The 18526-nt window shown below is 52.8% G+C and overlaps 2 protein-coding genes across 10 annotated transcripts in view; one reads left to right on the forward strand and one right to left on the reverse strand.

Moving 5' to 3' along the window:
* Nucleotides 1-14274, forward strand: part of PHAF1 (phagosome assembly factor 1) — a 38558-nt gene extending 24284 nt beyond the window's left edge. For all 7 annotated transcript variants that reach the window (XM_077984218.1, XM_077984221.1, XM_077984223.1 and 4 more), the window contains 8 exons: nucleotides 5591-5724; nucleotides 6112-6195; nucleotides 9723-9805; nucleotides 10264-10307; nucleotides 10806-10849; nucleotides 11000-11058; nucleotides 12011-12083; nucleotides 12774-14274. In XM_077984218.1, the coding sequence (XP_077840344.1) occupies nucleotides 5591-5724; nucleotides 6112-6195; nucleotides 9723-9805; nucleotides 10264-10307; nucleotides 10806-10849; nucleotides 11000-11058; nucleotides 12011-12083; nucleotides 12774-12860 (608 nt within the window). In that variant the 3' untranslated portion in view covers nucleotides 12861-14274. The remainder of the gene's footprint in view (nucleotides 1-5590; nucleotides 5725-6111; nucleotides 6196-9722; nucleotides 9806-10263; nucleotides 10308-10805; nucleotides 10850-10999; nucleotides 11059-12010; nucleotides 12084-12773) is intronic.
* On the reverse strand, nucleotides 13837-18446 carry B3GNT9 (UDP-GlcNAc:betaGal beta-1,3-N-acetylglucosaminyltransferase 9). Of its 3 annotated transcripts, none has more exons than XM_015126356.3 (2): nucleotides 16566-18446; nucleotides 13837-16387 (listed from the first exon to the last, which is right to left on the reverse strand). In XM_015126356.3, the coding sequence occupies exon 2, from the start codon at nucleotides 16201-16203 to the stop codon at nucleotides 14998-15000; it is 1206 nt and encodes a 401-aa protein (XP_014981842.2). In that variant the 5' UTR covers nucleotides 16204-16387; nucleotides 16566-18446; the 3' UTR covers nucleotides 13837-14997. The 3 variants fall into 3 exon arrangements, with proteins under 3 accessions (XP_014981842.2, XP_077840343.1, XP_077840342.1); XM_077984217.1 differs by having other exon boundaries at nucleotides 16560-18433; XM_077984216.1 differs by having other exon boundaries at nucleotides 16848-16953.
* Between the last annotated feature and the right edge of the window lie 80 nt (nucleotides 18447-18526).

An 18526-nucleotide genomic window follows, 5' to 3' on the forward strand; every position in this document is an offset into this window, starting at 1 on the left:
CTTATATAGCTTCGTGGCAGTTCCCAAATGTTTCCTGAAGATGCATCCTGTGGGTTACAGTGCTACTACTCTCCCCTTTTTCTTTTTTTTTTTTTTTTTTTTGAGACAGAGTCTCGCTCTGTCGCCCAGGCTGGAGTGCAGTGGCCGGATCTCAGCTCACTGCAAGCTCCGCCTCCCGGGTTCACGCCATTCTCCTGCCTCAGCCTCCCGAGTAGCTGGGACTACAGGCACCCGCCACCTCGCCCGGCTAGTTTTTTGTATTTTTTTAGTAGAGACGGGGTTTCACCGTGTTAGCCAGGATGGTCTCGATCTCCCGACCTCGTGATCCGCCCGTCTCGGCCTCCCAAAGTGCTGGGATTACAGGCTTGAGCCACCGCGCCCGGCCTCCCCTTTTTCTTTTTTTTCTTTTTTTTGAGACAGTGTCTTGCTCTGTCGCTGAGGTTGGAGTGCAGTGGTGCGATCCCAGCTCACTGCAACCTCTGCCTCCCAGATTCAAGCAATTCTCCTGCCTCAGCCTTCCAAGTAGCTAGGATTACAGGCGCGCATTACCACACCCAGCTAATTTTTGTATTTTTAGTAGAGACGGGGTTTCACCATGTTGGTCTGGTCTCGAACTCCTGATCTCATGATCCACCCGCCTCGGCCTCCCAAAGTGCTGGATTACAGGCATGAGCCACCGCACCTGGCCAGCTCTCCCCTTTTTTCTACCTTTTGTTTTGTTTTGTTTTAAAAGAGATGGTCTCATTCTGTCATCCAGGCTGTAGTGCAGTGGTGTGATCATAGCTTACTGCAGCCTCAAAACTCCTGGGCTCAAGTGATCTCACCTAAGCCTCCCAAGTAGCTAGGACCATAGGTATGTGCTACCATGCCCAGTTAATTTTTGTGTATGTAGAGATGGGTCTTTCTGTGTTACCCAGAATGGTCTTGAACTCCCGGGCTCAATCAATCCTCCCTCCTTGGCTTTCCAAAGTGCTGGGATTACAGGTGCAAGCCGCTACACCCAGCTTTTCTCCTTGTATTGCCGAGGCCTGTGTGCTGCAGTGGAATACTGTGGCCTTGAACTCCTGGACTCAAGCAATCCTGCCTTAACCTCCTGAGTAGGCTACAGGCACGCACCACCATGCCTGGCTCCCTTTTTCTACCCTTAATGCTAAGTTCTCAACGTAGGCAAGCAGACGGGACTTGTTGAATTGTGGTTTGGCCACACTTTGTCAAGAGTTTTGCCAACCATGAGCAACAACAACAACAACGAAAAGACAGAGTTGGCCAAGCGCGGTGGCTCATGCCTGTAATCCCAGCACTTTGGGTGGCCAAGGCAGGCGGATTACCTGAGGTCAGGAGTTCAAGACCAGCCTGACCAATATGATGAAACCCCATCTACTAAAAATACAAAAATTAGCCATGCGTGGTAATGCGTGCCTGTAATCCCAGCTACTCAGAAGGCTGAGATGGGAGAATCGCTTGAACCTGGAAGGCGGAGGTTGCAGTGAGCCGAGATAGCGCCATTGCACTCTAGCCTGGGCAACAAGAGCGAAACCCCATCTTACAAAAAAAAGAAAAAAAGAGTTGTCACCTTCAGTAGCTGGTCCCTCCAGGATCCATGCCTCATTTTGTGACTTTCCCATGCCTGGCCAATGTCGGCTGCTTTTGGTTGTGAATTGTGCTTAACGGGACTGGGAGCTTCAGTGTGGAGTTTGTTCCCATAAAGATAGCTGAGAACCTTCATGGAGCTCATAGCCTAACCAACCAGCATTTGTTTTCCTGCATCAGTCTCTGAGGCATTGGGTTTTTTTTTGTTTTTTTGGGGGGTTTTTTTGCTGCTTTTTTCTTTATTTGAGACATGGTCTCCTGCTGTCACCCAAACTGGAATGCGGTGGCACCATCATAGCTAAGTGCAGCCTTTAACTCCTGGGTACAAGGAATCCTCCTGCCTCAGCCTCCAAAGAAACTGGGACTACAGGCACACATCACCACCACACTCAGTTAATTCTATTTTTTTGTAGACATGTGGTCTCCCTGTGTTGCCCAGGCTGGTCTCAAACTCCTAGCCTTAAGCGGTCCTCCCACCTCAGCCTCCCAAATGGGTCTTAATTATTAAGAATCTGGTATATAAACTCTGAGCCCACTTCTGTGAATGATTAGATAGTTCACAACCTCCAGGTTAAGAATTTCTTAAAATGCGCCGGGCGCGGTGGCTCAAGCCTGTAATCCCAGCACTTTGGGAGGCTGAGACGGGTGGATCACGAGGTCAGGAGATCGAGACCATCCTGGCTAACATGGTGAAACCCCGTCTCTACTAAAAAATACAAAAAACTAGCCGGGCGAGGTGGCGGGCGCCTGTAGTCCCAGCTACTCGGGAGGCTGAGGCAGGAGAATGGCGTGAACCCGGGAGGCGGAGCTTGCAGTGAGCTGAGATCCGGCCATTGCACTCCAGTCTGGGCGACAGAGCGAGACTCCGTCTCAAAAAAAAAAAAAAAAAAAAAAAAAAAAAAAGAATTTCTTAAAATGTGATTTTCTAGCCAAGACAGAACAGCTACTTAAAGGAGTATCACACTTGAGCTGTGGTTTGGGGGTTTTTTGTTGTTGTCGTTGTTATTTTTTGAGGCTAGAGTGCAGTGGCACGATCTCAGCTCACTGCAACCTCTACCTTCTGGGTTCAAGCAATTCTCATGCCTCAGCCTCCCAAGTATCTGGGATTACAGATGTGTACCACCACGCCAGGCTAATTTCTGTATTTTTAGTAGAGATGGGGTTGCACCATATTGACCAGGCTAGTTTCAAACTCCTGACATCAAGTGATCTGTCCGCCTCAGCCTCCCAAAGTGCTGGGATTACAGGTGTGAGCCACCGCGCCCAGCATGAGCCATGGTTTTTGAGAGAATTGAGATGTGACAGCAAGGTCAAGTGATTTAGTATGTTTTTGCCCAAGAGGATCACTGCTTGAAACAGCAGGGTGGTCAAGGACCAGGGTCATTAATCATCCCAGATGACAGCAGGAGGAGCCTGTTAAGGGTGGACTCCCAGCCGATTATGTCTGCCACCTTGTACAGCACATTCCCAGCAGTCACACTGCTCACTGCTTACACTGTCAGCAGGGCAAACGATTTGTTAAGTCAGGGCCTCAGAGGGTTATCGTCTTCACTGAGAGTTTCCTGTGGCAAGCACAAGTTTCTTGACCCACTCATTTCTCATATCCTTCCTTATGGAATATGGCTGCAGTGATGGTTTTAATGCAGGGAGTCAGTTCAGCCATCTGGGTCTCCACAATAATTTGTAGAAAGATACACTCTGGGGAATCACAATCTAAAAAGTAGCCTGAAACTGGGGGTAATTCTACCTAGATATACTTCAAGCAGAGGGAGACAAAAGAGAAGACTCACCTGTAAAGGGTTCCTTCCCTGCAGCCCCCATCTGTCATCCACACGTATCTGGCACCTGAAGAAATGTGTTAGGCCACTGGATACTTTGGGCCCACAGTCCAGCTTGACAGGACTTTTGGTGGGTTCTATAGGTCACCCAGGCTTGCCTAAGCCTTTATTTGCCCCTCAGTGTATACTTGCTGAGAATAGAGATTCTTGGGTTAGTTGAACTCAGTACCTAGTTATTTCAGATTTGGGTTCTCTAAACCTTCTGTATATAGCAAATGGATTGTTACACATGAGAGAACTTTGACAACTGTAAAGCCTTGTGCTGAGTAAGATGGTGTCAGTGATTATCATGGCACCAGGAATTACAATCCTTCTCAGATTCTTTGCTTCCTTTTTTTTTTGCTGGGGGCTGGGAGCAAAACGCCTTGTCTCCCCCTCCACAAAATGGGGAAATGTTTACTGTTGGTGTGTCTATTACTGTGCTACAACCACTTCTACATCTGTATGTTTGTGTGTGTGTCATTAACTGTAATCATTTCTGAAATGTTGTATTAGAAAAAGTCAGAGCTTAAAGATTCTTCCCAACGAATAAACTTTTGGCAAATCAGAAGGTCTTTTATTCCTCTACTTAGCTCGTTTGTCCCTTTTAAGTGATAATGGCTCTTGTCTGGGTTGGAGGGCTCTGTCAGGTGTTTTTGTAGAATTAGGGAGTCAAGTAATGCATGCTTCACTCTACTTGTTGATAGAGCAGTCTTAGAGGTTCAGTGTCTCTATTAGGGGTTACCATTGAGAGTACTTTTGTATCTTTTTTTTCTTTTTCTTTTCTTTTCTTTTGTTTTTTTTTTTTTGTGTGTGTTTTTTTTTTTTTTTGAGACGGAGTCTCGCTCTGTCGCCCAGGTTGGAGCGCAGTGGCCGGATCTCAATTCACTGCAAGCTCCGCCTCCCGGGTTCACGCCATTCTCCTGCCTCAGCCTCCCGAGTAGCTGGGACTACAGGCGCCCACCACCTCGCCCGGCTAGTTTTTTGTATTTTTTAGTAGAGACGGGGTTTCACCGTGTTAGCCAGGATGGTCTCGATCTCCTGACCTTGTGATCCGCCCGTCTCGGCCTCCCAAAGTGCTGGGATTACAGGCTTGAGCCACCGCGCCCGGCCTCTTTTGTTTTTTTTTTTAAAGACAGTGTCTCACTCTGTCACCCAGGCTGGAATGCAGTGGTGTGATCTTAGCTCACTGCAGTCTCTGCCTCCGGTGCTCAAGTGATCCTCCCACCTTAGCCTCCCAAGTAGCTAGGACTGCAGGAATGTGCCACCACGCCTAGCTAATTTTTGTATTATATTTTGTGGAGCCGGGGTTTCACCATGTTGCCCAGGCTGGTCTTGAATGCCTGAGCTCAAGCAATCCACCCCGCTTGACCTCTCAAAGTGCTGGGATTATAGGCAGAAGCCACCGCACCCAGCCAAGAAGTACCTCTTAACATAAATCTTTGCATCTTACCATAGTTGTGTGATGATCTGATTAAGGTCTTCTCCAGCACACATAAGCTCCAGTGATGGAGCTTATGGGGAAGAAACAGCACTGCCTTTTTTTTTTTTTTTTTTTTTTTTTTGAGACTGTCTCTGTCACCCAGGCTAGAGTGCAGTGGTGTGATCTTGGCTCACTGCAACCTCTGCATCCCGGGTTCAAGTGATCCTCCCACCTCAGCCTCCCAAGTAGCTGGGACTACAGACACCCAACACCATGCCCAGCTAATTATTGTATGTTTTTGTAGAGACAGGGTATCACCATGTTGCCCAGGCTGGTGTCGAACTCTGAGCTCAAACAATCCATCCACCTTGGCCTCCCAAAGTGCTGGGATTACAGGAGTGAGCCACCATGTCTGGTCAGAAACTGCACTGCTTTTGTTTCACTTTTGTTTCTTCAACATCTAGCACAATGTCCTAGCACATGGTAGGCAATAAAATAGTTAGTGAATGAATAAGTGAATGAAGTCTTCAGAGCTTCATGTCACATGTGGGGTATTGAATAAGTCCCTGGCATTATTTTGAATAGATAGTGATCTCTTGTACAGTCTTAAGCCCTGGTGACCTGATGTTTCTGCTTACATGCAGTCTTGCCCCTTGCCAGACCTAATAATGTAGCATGAAGCCAGTAGCTTCTCTTGGGCCCCCAGAGAGGGTCTCTGGTCCTAACCATAACCTGACAACCTCTCTCTTGTTTTTTGCAGGTTGTGGACCTGGCCTATTAGCAGATGCCAAGATGCGGGTATTTGAACGTTCAGTGTATTTTGGTGATTCCTGCCAAGATGTTCTTAGCATGCTTGGCTCTCCACACAAAGTCTTCTATAAATCAGAAGACAAGGTAGGGGAATTATGTTGCAGTCTCTCTCCCTCTTTTTTTAAATCAACACCAAAGTAAACTGTTTGCTATTTTCCCATAGAAGTTGTTCTAATTAAAGCTAATGGTAAAGTAAATTGAAAACTGTTTTCTAACCCCTGTAGTCTAATTACCCTGACTCTGTCCCTCTCCATAGTGCCTACCTTTCCTTGGAGACCAAGGCAGTCCATAATCAATGACAGCTGGCCCCCTCTCCTCCTAGCCTGGTCAGCACCGGGAGCTGAGACTCCCCACACTCTTGCTTGTACCGCAGCTTAATGTTACTCATGGAACACAATTTGTAGACTTTATGTTAATCCAGAACTATATTAGAGGGATGGATTTTAATTTATGGTTATTTTTTCCCTACAGATGAAAATTCATTCTCCTTCCCCTCATAAACAAGTTCCATCGAAGTGCAATGACTACTTTTTTAACTACTTCACTCTTGGAGTGGTAAGTTGTGATTCCTCAGAGAAGCCCTTCATTTCTATTGGGGTAGACAGTGCACTTTTGCAGATTTGTGTGTCCACATGCAGCTGGAACCATGGGCATTGGAGAACCTAGTGCCAGCTGGCTTTGCCCAGGGTTGTTTTGCATAGGCTCTGGTACTCCAAAGTAGACCTTTCCCGCAACCAGGATTGCTCAGGAGCGCTAGGTTCCCTGGTACATGTTGACTTCTTTTCTGAGAGAAATATGTTCCACAGATGGAGGCCTTGGAAATCATTCAGATTAAGCTGTTTGGGGAACTGCCCTTTTGTAAAGCATAGGACCCTCTTCTTGAGTCACAAAATGGAGACTGAAAAGGCTTGGAGACGTGTGAGGTGTGCTTGTATATTTTTAGAGGACACCCCAGAGGCATTGCTGTATCCCTGTGCTCTGGACCCAGGGAGCTCAATGTAGCTGGTAGCTGGCCAGTGCGGACAGTCCAGCTGGTGGGTAAGATGCAGACATGAGAAATGATTGTGTAAACAGTGTTTCAGCAGGAAACATCTCAGAGGGCAGGGCTGGCCTGGACCATGGGTCTTGTAACCTTTGAGTTTTCTAGGGTCTGAGGTCCTGAGGCAGCAAAGAGTAGATTCCAGAGAGGGAGTGAGGAGAGACTGAGTCTGTCCAAGCGGGAAAGACCAAACACAGGAGCCAAGAGTAGTAGTGTAGCTGCTGTCAGGTCATGAACTCCTGAGAGTAGGATGGCGGCAGGAGGGAACAGTGCTGTTGCAGCTGGACCTCTGGTTCAAGGGCCAGTGATGATAGTATCTCGAGAACTTTAGGGTGTTGCTTTTCCAGCTGGAAACTTCTGTGGCCGGTGGCACCTTTGCCCCAATTTTTGCTTGGTCCCACTGGGCTCATTCCGCTCACTCAGCCTGGCAGGTTGCGCTTGGCTCACGCTATCGCCCTGGATCCCATGCCTGCCAAGGGCAAACCAGGCATGGAATGGCAAGGGGTGTGAGCGAGTGAATGTGGCGTCCGGCCACTGCGCCCAGCCAGGCACACTGACTGCTGTGGTGGGGCGAGCGGCTCCAGGCGCCAGCATAGGCACCGGCTCCATGTAAGGGTAAGGCTAGATCACATGTACTGCAAGCAGCTTCCATTGCTGGCACCTGTGTCTGGACAAGGAGAACGCAGTGACGCCCGGAAGCTTGGAGACACCAGGAACCACAGAGCCCCAAACAGGGTGTCACAGCTCTGGCTCGGGGAGCTCCTAGGTCTGGGCTTCCTGAAGGGCTGCAGCTCTTCTTGTTGCTCGCAATGGGGAAAGCGGGGCAGGGCATTTCAGCCCTATTTATGTTACACTTCTTTCAGTCCCACCATTCAGTGGGTCCCAAGTTCTTGTCCTGCGTCCAGGAAGATTGAGGTATGCAAACAGCTGGAGGGTAAGCAAAAAGGAGAGGAGCTTTATTGAGCAACAGAACAGTTCAGAGGAGACCCATAGTGGGCAGCTCCTTTCCACAGGCAGGTCATCCGTATGAGTGTCCAGCTCTCAGCAGAGAGAATACCCATAGTGGGTAGCTTCTTTCTGTAGGCAGGTTGTCCTGAGGAGTCAAGGAGACCTGAAGTGGGTAGCTCCTTCCCACAGCTGGTAGTCTTGATGTCTGTCCAAGTCTGGCTGAATCCGGGGTTTTTATGGGCTCAGAAGGGAGGAAGTGCATGCTGATTGGTCCATGAGAAGGCCCACAAAAAGCACCATAAATTCTCACTCCACCCACAGATTCTACCCAGAGCTGGCAGCCCGGCCCCCAGGCCTTAGGCCATCCCTGGCTTGAAGGTGGGGTTTCACCTGGGACCCAGCCCTTTCTGCCCAGGAGCCCTTCTGCTTCCTACCGCCATCAACATGCCATCCATGGTGCCCATGCTGTGCATGCCGAGGCAGCAGGGGGCTAGTGTGTGTCAGTGCCCCCCTGAGCGTGTGTACTCCCAGCCAGGTTGCGACAGCGCCTGGGCTGAGCCACAACTTTGCTCCTCCCCAGAGCAGGCACCGGGAGTGGGGAGAGGCTAGGGAGTAGAAGCAGACACTGTCAAGCCTGCCAGGGCAAGGGGCCTTCTGGGGCCCTGAGAGTGCAGGGATGCCAGGGTCTGGAGCTGCAGCTGGGAGGCTGCAGTTACACTGAGGAGCATGGGCTCCTGCCCTGCCAACTCAGTAGAGGGCAGGGCTCTCACCTGTTCCCAGTTCCCACAGACTCTGCACAGTTCTATGGGAAAACAGGTCCTGGCCACACTTCTCCTGCTGCAGTCAGCATCCTCCCAGCGGCTGCTCCAGATGGGCCATTGCTGCCATCAATAGGTGACAGGGAAGATGGAGAGAAGGGACTGGCCACAGTAGGACTTAGTTGGCTGTGGGTACGGGGGTAGAGTCAGAGGTGACCCTGAGGTCACAGGCCCAAGCAGTTAGATAGATATGAAGCTGGGAAGGGTAGGGGATAGGAGGGAAGTATTCACTGGGTGGCATCAAATCCAGGTCCAAGTCCTGGAAAGAGGTCAGGCTCTAACTTCAGTTCCTGGAGTTGCTGACTCCCACAGAGTGTGTAATGGAAGCTAGAAGGATCTGATGGATCGTGGAATTCAGAATAGTCAGGTGGCCTTGAGCCAAGAACCAGGTGACTTGGCCAGCATGGTGGCTCACGCCTGTAATCCCAGCACTTTGTGAGGCCAAGGTGGGTGGATCACCTGAGGTCAGGAGTTCGAGACCAGCCTGACCAATATGGTGAAACCCCCATCTCCACTAAAATTACAAAAACTAGCCGGACATGGTAGTGTGCGCCTGTATTCTCAGCTACTGGGGAGGCTGAGGCAGGAGAATCGCTTGAACCCAGGAGGCAGAGGTTTCAGTGAGCCAACATCGTGCCACTGCACTCCAGCCTGGGCGACAGAGGTGAGACTCCGTCTCAAAAAAAAAAAAAAAAAAAAAGAGGTGACTCTCAATCTTCTTGGTAGCCTTAGAGCCAAAATCTGCTCTCAGTTAGATTTTTTTTTATCAGGTGCCATTGGCAGGAAGGATCTCCCTTACATTTTTGTTCCTAAGAACTGGTAGCTGCAGCCCCTGTGCCTGTCAGGTCTGTAGATGGTTGGGTCCCCACTTCATTAGCCTGGTCAACATGGTGAAACCCCGTCTCTACTAAAAATAAAAAATTAAAAAAAAAGAAACTAGCTAGGCGTGGTGGTGAGCACCTGTAATCCCAGCTCCTCGGGAGGCTGAGGCAGGAGTATTGAACCCAGGAGACGGAGGTTGCAGTGAGTTGACACGGTGCCACTGCACTCCAGCCTCGGTGATACAGTGAGACTCTGTCTAAAAAAAAAAAAAGAAAAGAAAATGTCTAAAAGCTGGTTGGCCTGTCCCCTGGACTGTTGTCTGGAAGAAAGGTGATGCCTGCAGGCATTCTCACTGTGGAGTGGAGTGGATGTCCCAAGTTGGGCATGCCCTTGGAAAGGCCTCTGCCCTGCCTCAGTAACATTCCCTCCTTGAGTACCCTTGTTTTCTATTCCAGGACATCCTCTTTGATGCGAATACACACAAAGTGAAGAAGTTTGTTCTACACACCAATTACCCTGGGCATTATAATTTCAACATGTGAGTACACCTGTCTGTACCTTCCCCTCTGTAAAGTGAGTTTTGGACTGAAAACCCCAGGAAAGAGCTTGTGGCTTTGGGTGTTCACTAATTTATCTACATCTGAATTCTTGCTGTTTCATGGGAAGTGAATTTCCTGAGTGCTTGCTGTGTTCCTGGCACAGGGTCCAGTGCCTTATATCTCTCTGTTTGAACCCATTTTATAAATAGGGAAATCGGTTCAGAAAGCTTGATGTCTTATCCAAGGTCATAGGCTCTCCAAACCCCAGGGCCAAGATCTTTTCTGTTTGACTTCCATGCCTAAATCTGGCCTCTCTCAATGAACACTGTCAGGGGCTCAGAGCCAGGTCTTTGGGCAGGTGTGTTTGGTTCTGTTTCTCCTGGGGTATGGGGTTGGAATATGGGAGTGGCCAGGCCTTCTAGGAGGCCTAGCCTTTACCCATCTGCCTTCTCTCTAGTTATCATCGCTGTGAGTTCAAGATCCCACTAGCCATAAAGAAAGGTGAGTAATGAAAGCTCTCAGGGTAAGGGAGGGGTTTTAGAGTCTGTTTTCCACTATGAGAAGGGAGAAAGATCGAAGCAGTAGTTGGGCGTGTAGAGCCTCTGCCCATGGCCTCAGTTCCTCTGGGGTGCACTCATTGTTCTGGGGGCTGCAGTGTTCTTGGTCTGAGTCTCCTAGAGGCCCTTGAGGCCTTTTCCTTTGACTGTGGGATTGCTGGCCTGTGGAGGGGGGAGTTTCTTATCTACAGATGATCATCCAGGGGCCCCCAGCCTATCCTTGTTGCCTGCCACCCACTGCCAGTTGGTGTAGCTCACACCTGACTGACCTCCCTTCACCCCTCCATCCTCTTCTACCCTGGAACTCCAAAACAGCCTGTTAGTCCTCCCCATGTACTCCAACCCTAGTGCAAAGGGACACCAGGTCTGGATCCTGCCTAGGGCTGGGGCCACAGGTAGGCTGGGCCAGCTACCAATCTGCCCTGCTGTCTTCTCCTTTCAGAAAACGCAGACGGTCAGACAGAAACATGCACGACCTACAGCAAGGTGAGCACCTATCTTCCTACCTGGCACAGCCTGAGAATGAGGTGGACATGAACCTGCAGGCAGCATGGGGCTGTGTCCTCTAGGCCAGCCATTGGTCACAGGCACGTTCATGTCCCTACTAACCCCTGCTCCCCTCTGTCCCTCTTGCAGTGGGACAACATCCAGGAGCTCCTGGGCCACCCTGTGGAGAAGCCTGTTGTTCTGCACAGGTGAGCGGGAGTTTGATGTCCCTGGCCATCCCACCTGACTCCTCAGAGCCCAGAAAGTCCAGGGAAGCCTGGCACAGTGGATGTTGCTTAAAAATTACAGAAGTTGCCCAGGCGCAGTGGCTCACGCCTCTAATCCCAGCACTTTGGGAGGCCGAGGCGGGCGGATCACGAGGTCAGGAGATCGAGACCATCCTGGCTAACACGGTGAAACCCCGTCTCTACTGAAAATACAAAAAATTAGCTGGGCGTGGTGGCGGGCGCCTGTGGTCCCAGCTACTCAGGAAGCTGAGGCAGGAGAATGGCGTGAACCCAGGAGGCGGAGCTTGCAGTGAGCCGAAATAGCACCACTGCAGTCCAGCCTGGGCGAAAGAGCAAGACTCCGTCTCAAAAAAAAAAAAAAAATTACAGAAGTTTCTGGTGTTGCCACAAGCATAATTCCTGCCCCATTCCACATTAAGAGTGAGTCAACTGTTCTCTGTGTTCACCTGTGCTAGAGAGGCTGTCCCCATGGGTAGCTCCCGTCTCCCAACCCTACCTCCAGGTAGGGGGCCTTCTCACCTTTAGTTATGAATTCATAAGGAAGGAGGGCTTGGCTGGCTGGCCTGGGCTGTCTTTTTCCCATCAAAGCTGCTGCCTGCTGACGTCCACAGCCCCATTCCTGGTTGCCATGCTGCCTGAGATTCTCTGACTCAAGAGAGCCCTCTTGACTCCTCCCCACCCTAGTCTAGTTCCACAGTAACTTTTTGTGCCCTGTTGGGTTCTGTATGTACGATTCTGAGTTGAGTGAGGCCATCCCTACCCCTAGGACCTTGCAGGCCTGTATGGGAAACAGACAAACACTCACAGCCATGAGACTACTGGCCAGTATCCCACACCCCAGAAAACACTGGATCCCTTGTTTCAAGGCTGTGGCCTCTGTCTGCCCCTCTAATTCTGAATTCTCTGGCCTCAGGTCTTCCTCCCCAAACAACACCAACCCATTTGGTTCCACATTCTGTTTTGGTCTTCAGCGAATGATCTTTGAGGTAAGCTGTGGAAGCCCTAGAAATAAACTGCCTAGGGGGTTGCTGGTCATGGCAGAGCCAGGTGAATGATGGAGTGAAACTGGGGAGGGCCTAACTGCCATAGTGGGCAGATTCATCCTTCTCCAGCAACCCTGTCTGCTGCATGTCTGACCTCCCCACATTTACCAGTGAAGGTTCAAAAATGATGTTGAGAAATCTGGGGTCACAGAGGCCAAAGCAGTGGTCTGTATCCAATAAGATGGGAGGTAATGAATCCCAAGTTTCTATCTGAAAACACGAGTATAGCAGGGAAGGGAACCACAGGGAAAGTGGGGCCCACCTGAGGGTGTTGGGGGCCCTCCAGTGGCATGTGAACGAATGCATTGTAGGGGAGTGAGTGGCTCTGGAGGCCCCACTGACTTGGGAGAACAGTGGGCTGCCCTTGTTTTCCCTGTGGATGCGGTATCTCCAGCAGACACCAACAGTTCCAGAAGGACTGGACACATGGCCCTGGTAAAGGCTGTGTATAACCATTGAGAAACAGGCAGATCTCAAGTAGAGAGGGGCCCTTAGCAACCAGGGGAGGTTGAGGAGTTGGGAAGCCTAGCCCTTAGGTACAGGTGTGTCACACAACCTCCAGCCCTCATGCACAGGATCTGCCTACATCCCTCTACCCCTCCCCCTTGACCCACTGTCCTCTTCTCACACCAGGTCATGCAGAACAACCACATTGCCTCGGTGACCCTGTATGGCCCCCCTAGGCCTGGTAGCCACCTGAGAACAGCGGAGCTCTCCTAGGGACATCCCCACCTATGCCCCTCTGTCCCGTGGAACTGTGCATCACATCCTGCTCAGTGGGCCTCTGTACCACCCTGTGGGTTTTCTTGGACACCTGGCCAGTGTTGAAGGGCTGTTGTGATGTTCTGAGGTTGGGCTCAGGCTGCATGCTCTGCCATAGGCTGAGTGGCCCAGATATTCCTCTGTCCATCCTTGGCCTGCTGGTGCCAGCAGGGGACACAGACTGCAAAGAGAAGCACAAAGTTTGAGCCTTGATTCCTGGACCCAGGAGCTCTCAACAAACAAGCAAGGAGGCAGGACACGTCAACCTTTGTCCCATGCACGTTGGGAAGACTTGGGGCTCTTTCTGTGACTGAGGACGTAGGCACCCAGGATAAGGACAAAGTCCTGCCTTTGGCCCCACATTGCCATATGACCCTTAAGGCAAGCAGGTAGCGTGTCCGTAGTACTTGGTTGCAACATTTGCACTACATCCACTTTAGTTACTTGATGAGCTGGCTGTGGCCAGGGTGACCCACCTGCCCTTCCCTGTTCCTTTCTTGCACGTGCTCCCTGCCTGGGCACACCAAACTGGTTGAAACACAGCTTTCTACCATCCAGGTACGTGCCCAGGCCTGGTTCTCACCCCTGTTGGAGTCAGCTTTCAAGATTGCCTGTGCCCCTGCTCTGCCCCAACCTGGCTGGCAGGGCTGCATGTTTCCATGCTGTTTGCCTCTTTTATTTAATGCCAAAGTTTTAGCCAAAGACATCTTCCTACTTCTGTTGTGTTTCAGCATTCTGTTCTGCACTGTGGGCTGGCTCCCTGCCCCAACCCTGGGCACTGGCCCCTGGCTGAGCCATTTCATGGCTCAAAGCCTCTGGGGGCTCAAGGAAGGCTGGGCTGCTCAGTCCTTTCATGGGTCTTGCTAATGGAAAGTAGCATCTATGTGCTTTAAAAATATTAATCCTTTTGAAAAGAATTGAGAAGAGAAATGTATAATTTTATCCCATTTTTAATATTTTGGTCTAGCAACTTGTGATACATAGATGACAATTTTGTGAGTTTTTCAAATGTGTGTACAGATTTTTGTAAATATGACTCTTTTGTAATTAACTCATGTACAGCCTCATCCTGTATAGTTTAATGATGAATGTGCAGGGGACCTGCCTCAGGCTCCTATATGGTTCCTGGGCCTTATAGCCAGGTTTGTGTGGCGCTCCCATGACTTTGTGACTGACTGGTGTCTTCCCATTTGGACTGTGGCCTGGCCAGAGCCCCTTGCATATCCCCCACTGTCAGGGGCAGCCAGGACTGTTCCCATCCTCCTGGAATGTGGGAACCTTCCTTATCCCGTGCCCACATCCCCTCTCCAATAAAGCACCTGTGTCCTCAGCAATGGCCTGCCATGTGCTGTTGCTGGGATGTTTGTACTAAGTGTGGGTATTGGTTTTTTGAGCAAGGGGGTGAAGAATATGGGAAATTAATAGTGGTGGCGTCTCAGGGGAAGACATTCCTTGGCTCCTCTGAGGGGATACAGCCTCCAGTGGGAGACTGGCATTGTTGTGTGGGTTCAGGAGGTGGGGGAAGACTAGGTGGGACCGTGCACTCATTTGTCCCTGTGTGGCTCCATCCCTGGTGCTCGGCCACACCTGGGCCCAGGAGAGGTTGTGAGAAGCACAATGTCTGTTTTCAGATGAGCTGTGGCAGAGTGCCTGCCAGGTTCATGAAGGCTGTGGCGGCCGGAGCCCCTCCACCACTCTGTGGGGCCTGGCCTTGAGAGCCTCTGCATGCGTCCCCGTCAGCCTAGAGGTTTCAAATCCAGCAGTGTGGTAGAATTCCATGAGTCCCTGCCACCCCACCTGAACACACCTCTGTGCTACTAGGAGGACCAGACATGTCCATTGCTCTGGGACCTGTTGGACAAGAGATGGTCATCTACCACCCAGCCGTGGCTCGCTCAAAGGGTCACCATTACACGGGTTTCAACTGGTTCCAGCAGGGTGGACCACCAGGAGCCAAGCTTAACCCCCATCCCCTGGGATCCTGTGGAGACAGGCACCTGGTGATCGGGGAAGAACCACATACACGGCAATAATCTGCCTGGGAAACCGGCTCCATCTTGGGTCTGAGTTAGGACCTTGGGGCTGTAATTGGGAGCTAGGAGTCCCATTGGAAGGGGCCTGCAGCGACAGGCTGTGGATGCGCACAGGCTGGCCCATGTGGCCCGTGCAGCAGGCGCCACATAAGCCAGATGTCAGCGGCCGAGAGCCCATGCACTACAACCAGCTCGCGGTAAAAGCAGGGGTCGAAGGTGCTCAGATGCGGCGCGGCTGAAGGCTGGGGGATGCCAAAGGTGCGGAAAGCAGGGTGAGGCTCGGGCGTGAGCCGCAGGCGCTGCAGACACATGCCCAGAAAGACGTCGTCGATGGGGAAGAGCTCGACCTGCGCACAGGCGCCAGCCAGGCGGTGCAGCGTGGCCCCGGAAAGCACAAAGCCACCGCCGCCCGCGTAGGCCGGATAGGCGGGCAGGCCGTACACGGCCTCAGGAATGTAGTACTTGCTAGCCCGCGTGCGGATGGGCCGCGCCTGCACAATTACGTCACCAGCAAGCAGGTCTTGCGCCGGATCCCGCGACGCCAGGAACTCCAGGAGATTCCCCACGTTCACGAACACATCGGCGTCGCCCTTAAAAACGAAGCGCACGTCGGGGCAGAAAGCTGAGGCCCAGGCTAGAAAGTGGATCTCCTTGAGCGTTAGGTTAAAAAAGGTGTCGTCGAAGGCCCAGAGCAGGATGTCCGCATAGGCAAGGCTCTCGGCCCGCAGCAGGGCGCGCCAGTGGGTTCGTGCGCCCTCCCCAACTTCGTCGGCCCCGCCCGAGCCTGCGCCCCTGGGCACGCCCAGCAAGAACACGCGGCGCACCAGCGCCCCCTGCACCCGACCCTCCGCGCCCCACGTCTGGCGCACGGCTTGGCGCCGCTCGAAGTCCTCTGCCACTGACTTGACAGCAATAAGCAGGTCTGGGCGGCCACCGGGTGCTCCGTCGCCGCGGCACTTGTGCGGTTGGTTAATGAGCAGCGGAAACCGCCGCTGGTCCTTGGCGCGCAAATAGCGGGCGAAGTCAAAGGGTCCCGTGGGCGTGGGCGGCACCGGTGTGTCTCCTTCGTAGGCCGGTGGGGCTACACCCGCGTCGGGTAACTGGAACGCGCGGGGCGGGGGAGTGGGCCTTGGTGCCGCCCTCCCTCGCGCTCTCGGCGCGCTCGTCGTCGGGGTCACGCCGTCGCGCTGCGCATAGAGTAGGAGGCCCAGGGAGGCGCAGAGGAGCAGCGTGAGCGAAGCGTCTCTGCGTAGGCGCAGCCTCCTCATCTCCGCGCGGCCTGCGCCCTCCCTCCCCTGTAAGGGTCGCAGTCGGCGGCAGGGGGCAAGGAGCCCCGCCCTCCCCAGATGAGGGGGCGGGAGGCCACGCCCCGGGGGGCTCCAGCGACCGGCGGTTGAGCCCTTTGCGTCGTTCTCCTCCTTCCGGCCGTGTCGCACCGCCGGGACGGGCAGCCTGAAGGGACGAGAAGTTCACCCATGTAGCCAACTCCCTGGCAGCCTCGCTTCGGCCCAGGACCGGGCAGGGAGACGGGAGTCTCGGCCCCTCCCCCGCCCGCCTCCCTCGTGCTGAGGCCGAATCCTTTCCACCCCTGCCATCCCCTCAACGTGGGCCCTGGGGTCCCTACACTCACGCTCGGCCCTCGGAAGTGGCGCAGCCCCGGACGCCCTGGCCTCCGGGGCTCAGCGCAGGGTCCCAGGGGCCGCCATGGACGGGGCCTGAGCCAAATGCAGCGTTGGCAGGAAGGGGGACCGGTGCCGTGCCACGTGACCCTCCAGCTGTGCGCGCCCGGACATCTGGAGCTCAGCTCCGCCCCGGCGCCAGGAGCACTTCGGCCTCCGAATGGGGGACTAATCCCTGAGAGGGAGCCTCCTCACGGTCAGTCCCTCTGGGAAGGGCTGATCTGGGTGCTCACATGCCAAATTCGCCTTTCCGGGGTTGAGAAGAAGCATCAACTCCTCTGGTTAGCTCCCCCAACTCTCCACTCCCCACTCCCGCCTCTCCGGAGTGGGGCGGAGCCTGGGCTGCTAGGAGACCCTGAGCGGGCCGGTTCCAAATGCGCATGAACCTGGCCACCATCCCGGGCCCGTCCTGCAGGCCTCTCCTCAGCAGCCCTGATTCCATGAGGCAGGGTGCATACGCTGCCCGAGACATGTGGCTGCCTTCTTACTCCTGGTACTGTCATGCTTCCCACCCCCAGTAAACACACGCACGAGACAAACAAGGCAGCCCACCAATCCTTAGGACAACCCTGCCAGCAGCTCTCATTCATGCCCAGATGGGGGACACTGGGGGCTCCTCAGGGAGTTAAGTGACTTGCCCAGGATCAAAGGGCCAGAAAGCTCTACCCCCAGGTCTTCTGAAATTCCGCCCAGGATTCTTTCATCTGTCCTTGCCCCGCTCATCCATCCACTGGGATGCAGAACAGGGGGCCAACCCAGTCTGCTTTAATTTCACAGGCAAGCACTTCAGCCTGTCTCCCCGGGGACTAATGGACCCGAGCCCAAGCCAGGTGCAGTTCTGAGTCCCCTGGTCTCCAGTATAGCCTACTGCAGGTAGAAATAATCAGCCTGTGCTGCTGCAGGTCAGACTGGGCTGGCAGGGATGGGGACAGCTTGGGAAGACTCCTGGCAGAGGCCTTGGCTTAGGGATTGCTCTGGGATCCAGGTGGGCAGAGGTGCTCTGCAATGGAGAGCTAAGTCCTTGCCCAGCTCAGCTGCCAGTTCTCTCTTTCTTGGTCCCAGCCCATGTGGTGGAGCTTGGAATAGACAGCCTCCACCAGTCTCTAAGAACCCAGCCCCATCCTCTGTTCAAGGATGGCTCCTGATGGCTTCTTCCCACCAACGTTCAACCTTAAAAAGCCAATTCTCTGGCTGGGTGTGATGGCTTATGCCTGTGACCTCAACACTTTGGGAGGCTGAGGTAGGTGGATCACTTGAGGTCAGGAAGTCGAGACCAGCCTGGCCAACGTGGTGAAACCCCCTTCTCTACTAAACCCCCTTCTCTACTCTTCTGTACTAAAAATACAAAAATTAGCCAGGCATGGTGGTGGGCACCTGTAATCCCAGTGACAGAGGGCTGAGGCAGGAGAATTGCTTGAACCTGGAAAGTGGAGGTTGCAGTGAGCCAAGAACGCACCACTGCACTCCACCCTGCGCAAAAGAGCGAGACTGTCTCAAAAAAAAAAAAAAAAGGCCAGTCATGGTGGCTTACGCCTGTAATCCCAACACTTTGGGAGGCCAGGGCAGGTGGATCACTTAAGGCCAGGAGCTTGAGACCAGCCTCCTGGCCAACATGGAGAAACCCTGTCTCTGCTAAAAATATAAACATTAGCCAGGTGTGGTGGCACGTGCTTGTAATCCCAGGTACTTGGGAGGCTGAAGCAGGAAAATCACCTGAACCTGGGAGACGAAGGCTGCAATGAGCCAAGATCGTGCCACTGCACTCCAACCTGGTGACAGAGTAAGACTCCAAAAAAAAAAAAAAAAAAAAAAAAAAAAAAAAAGCCAACTCTCCACCCTGAGCCTCACTCTTTCTGGTCACGAAGTAATCAGGAGTCCTCTGCTCCAGCTTTCTCCACGGCCTCACCTCCCA

This window comes from Macaca mulatta, chromosome 20 (assembly GCF_049350105.2).
Source record: "Macaca mulatta isolate MMU2019108-1 chromosome 20, T2T-MMU8v2.0, whole genome shotgun sequence".
Lineage (NCBI taxonomy): Eukaryota > Metazoa > Chordata > Mammalia > Primates > Cercopithecidae > Macaca > Macaca mulatta.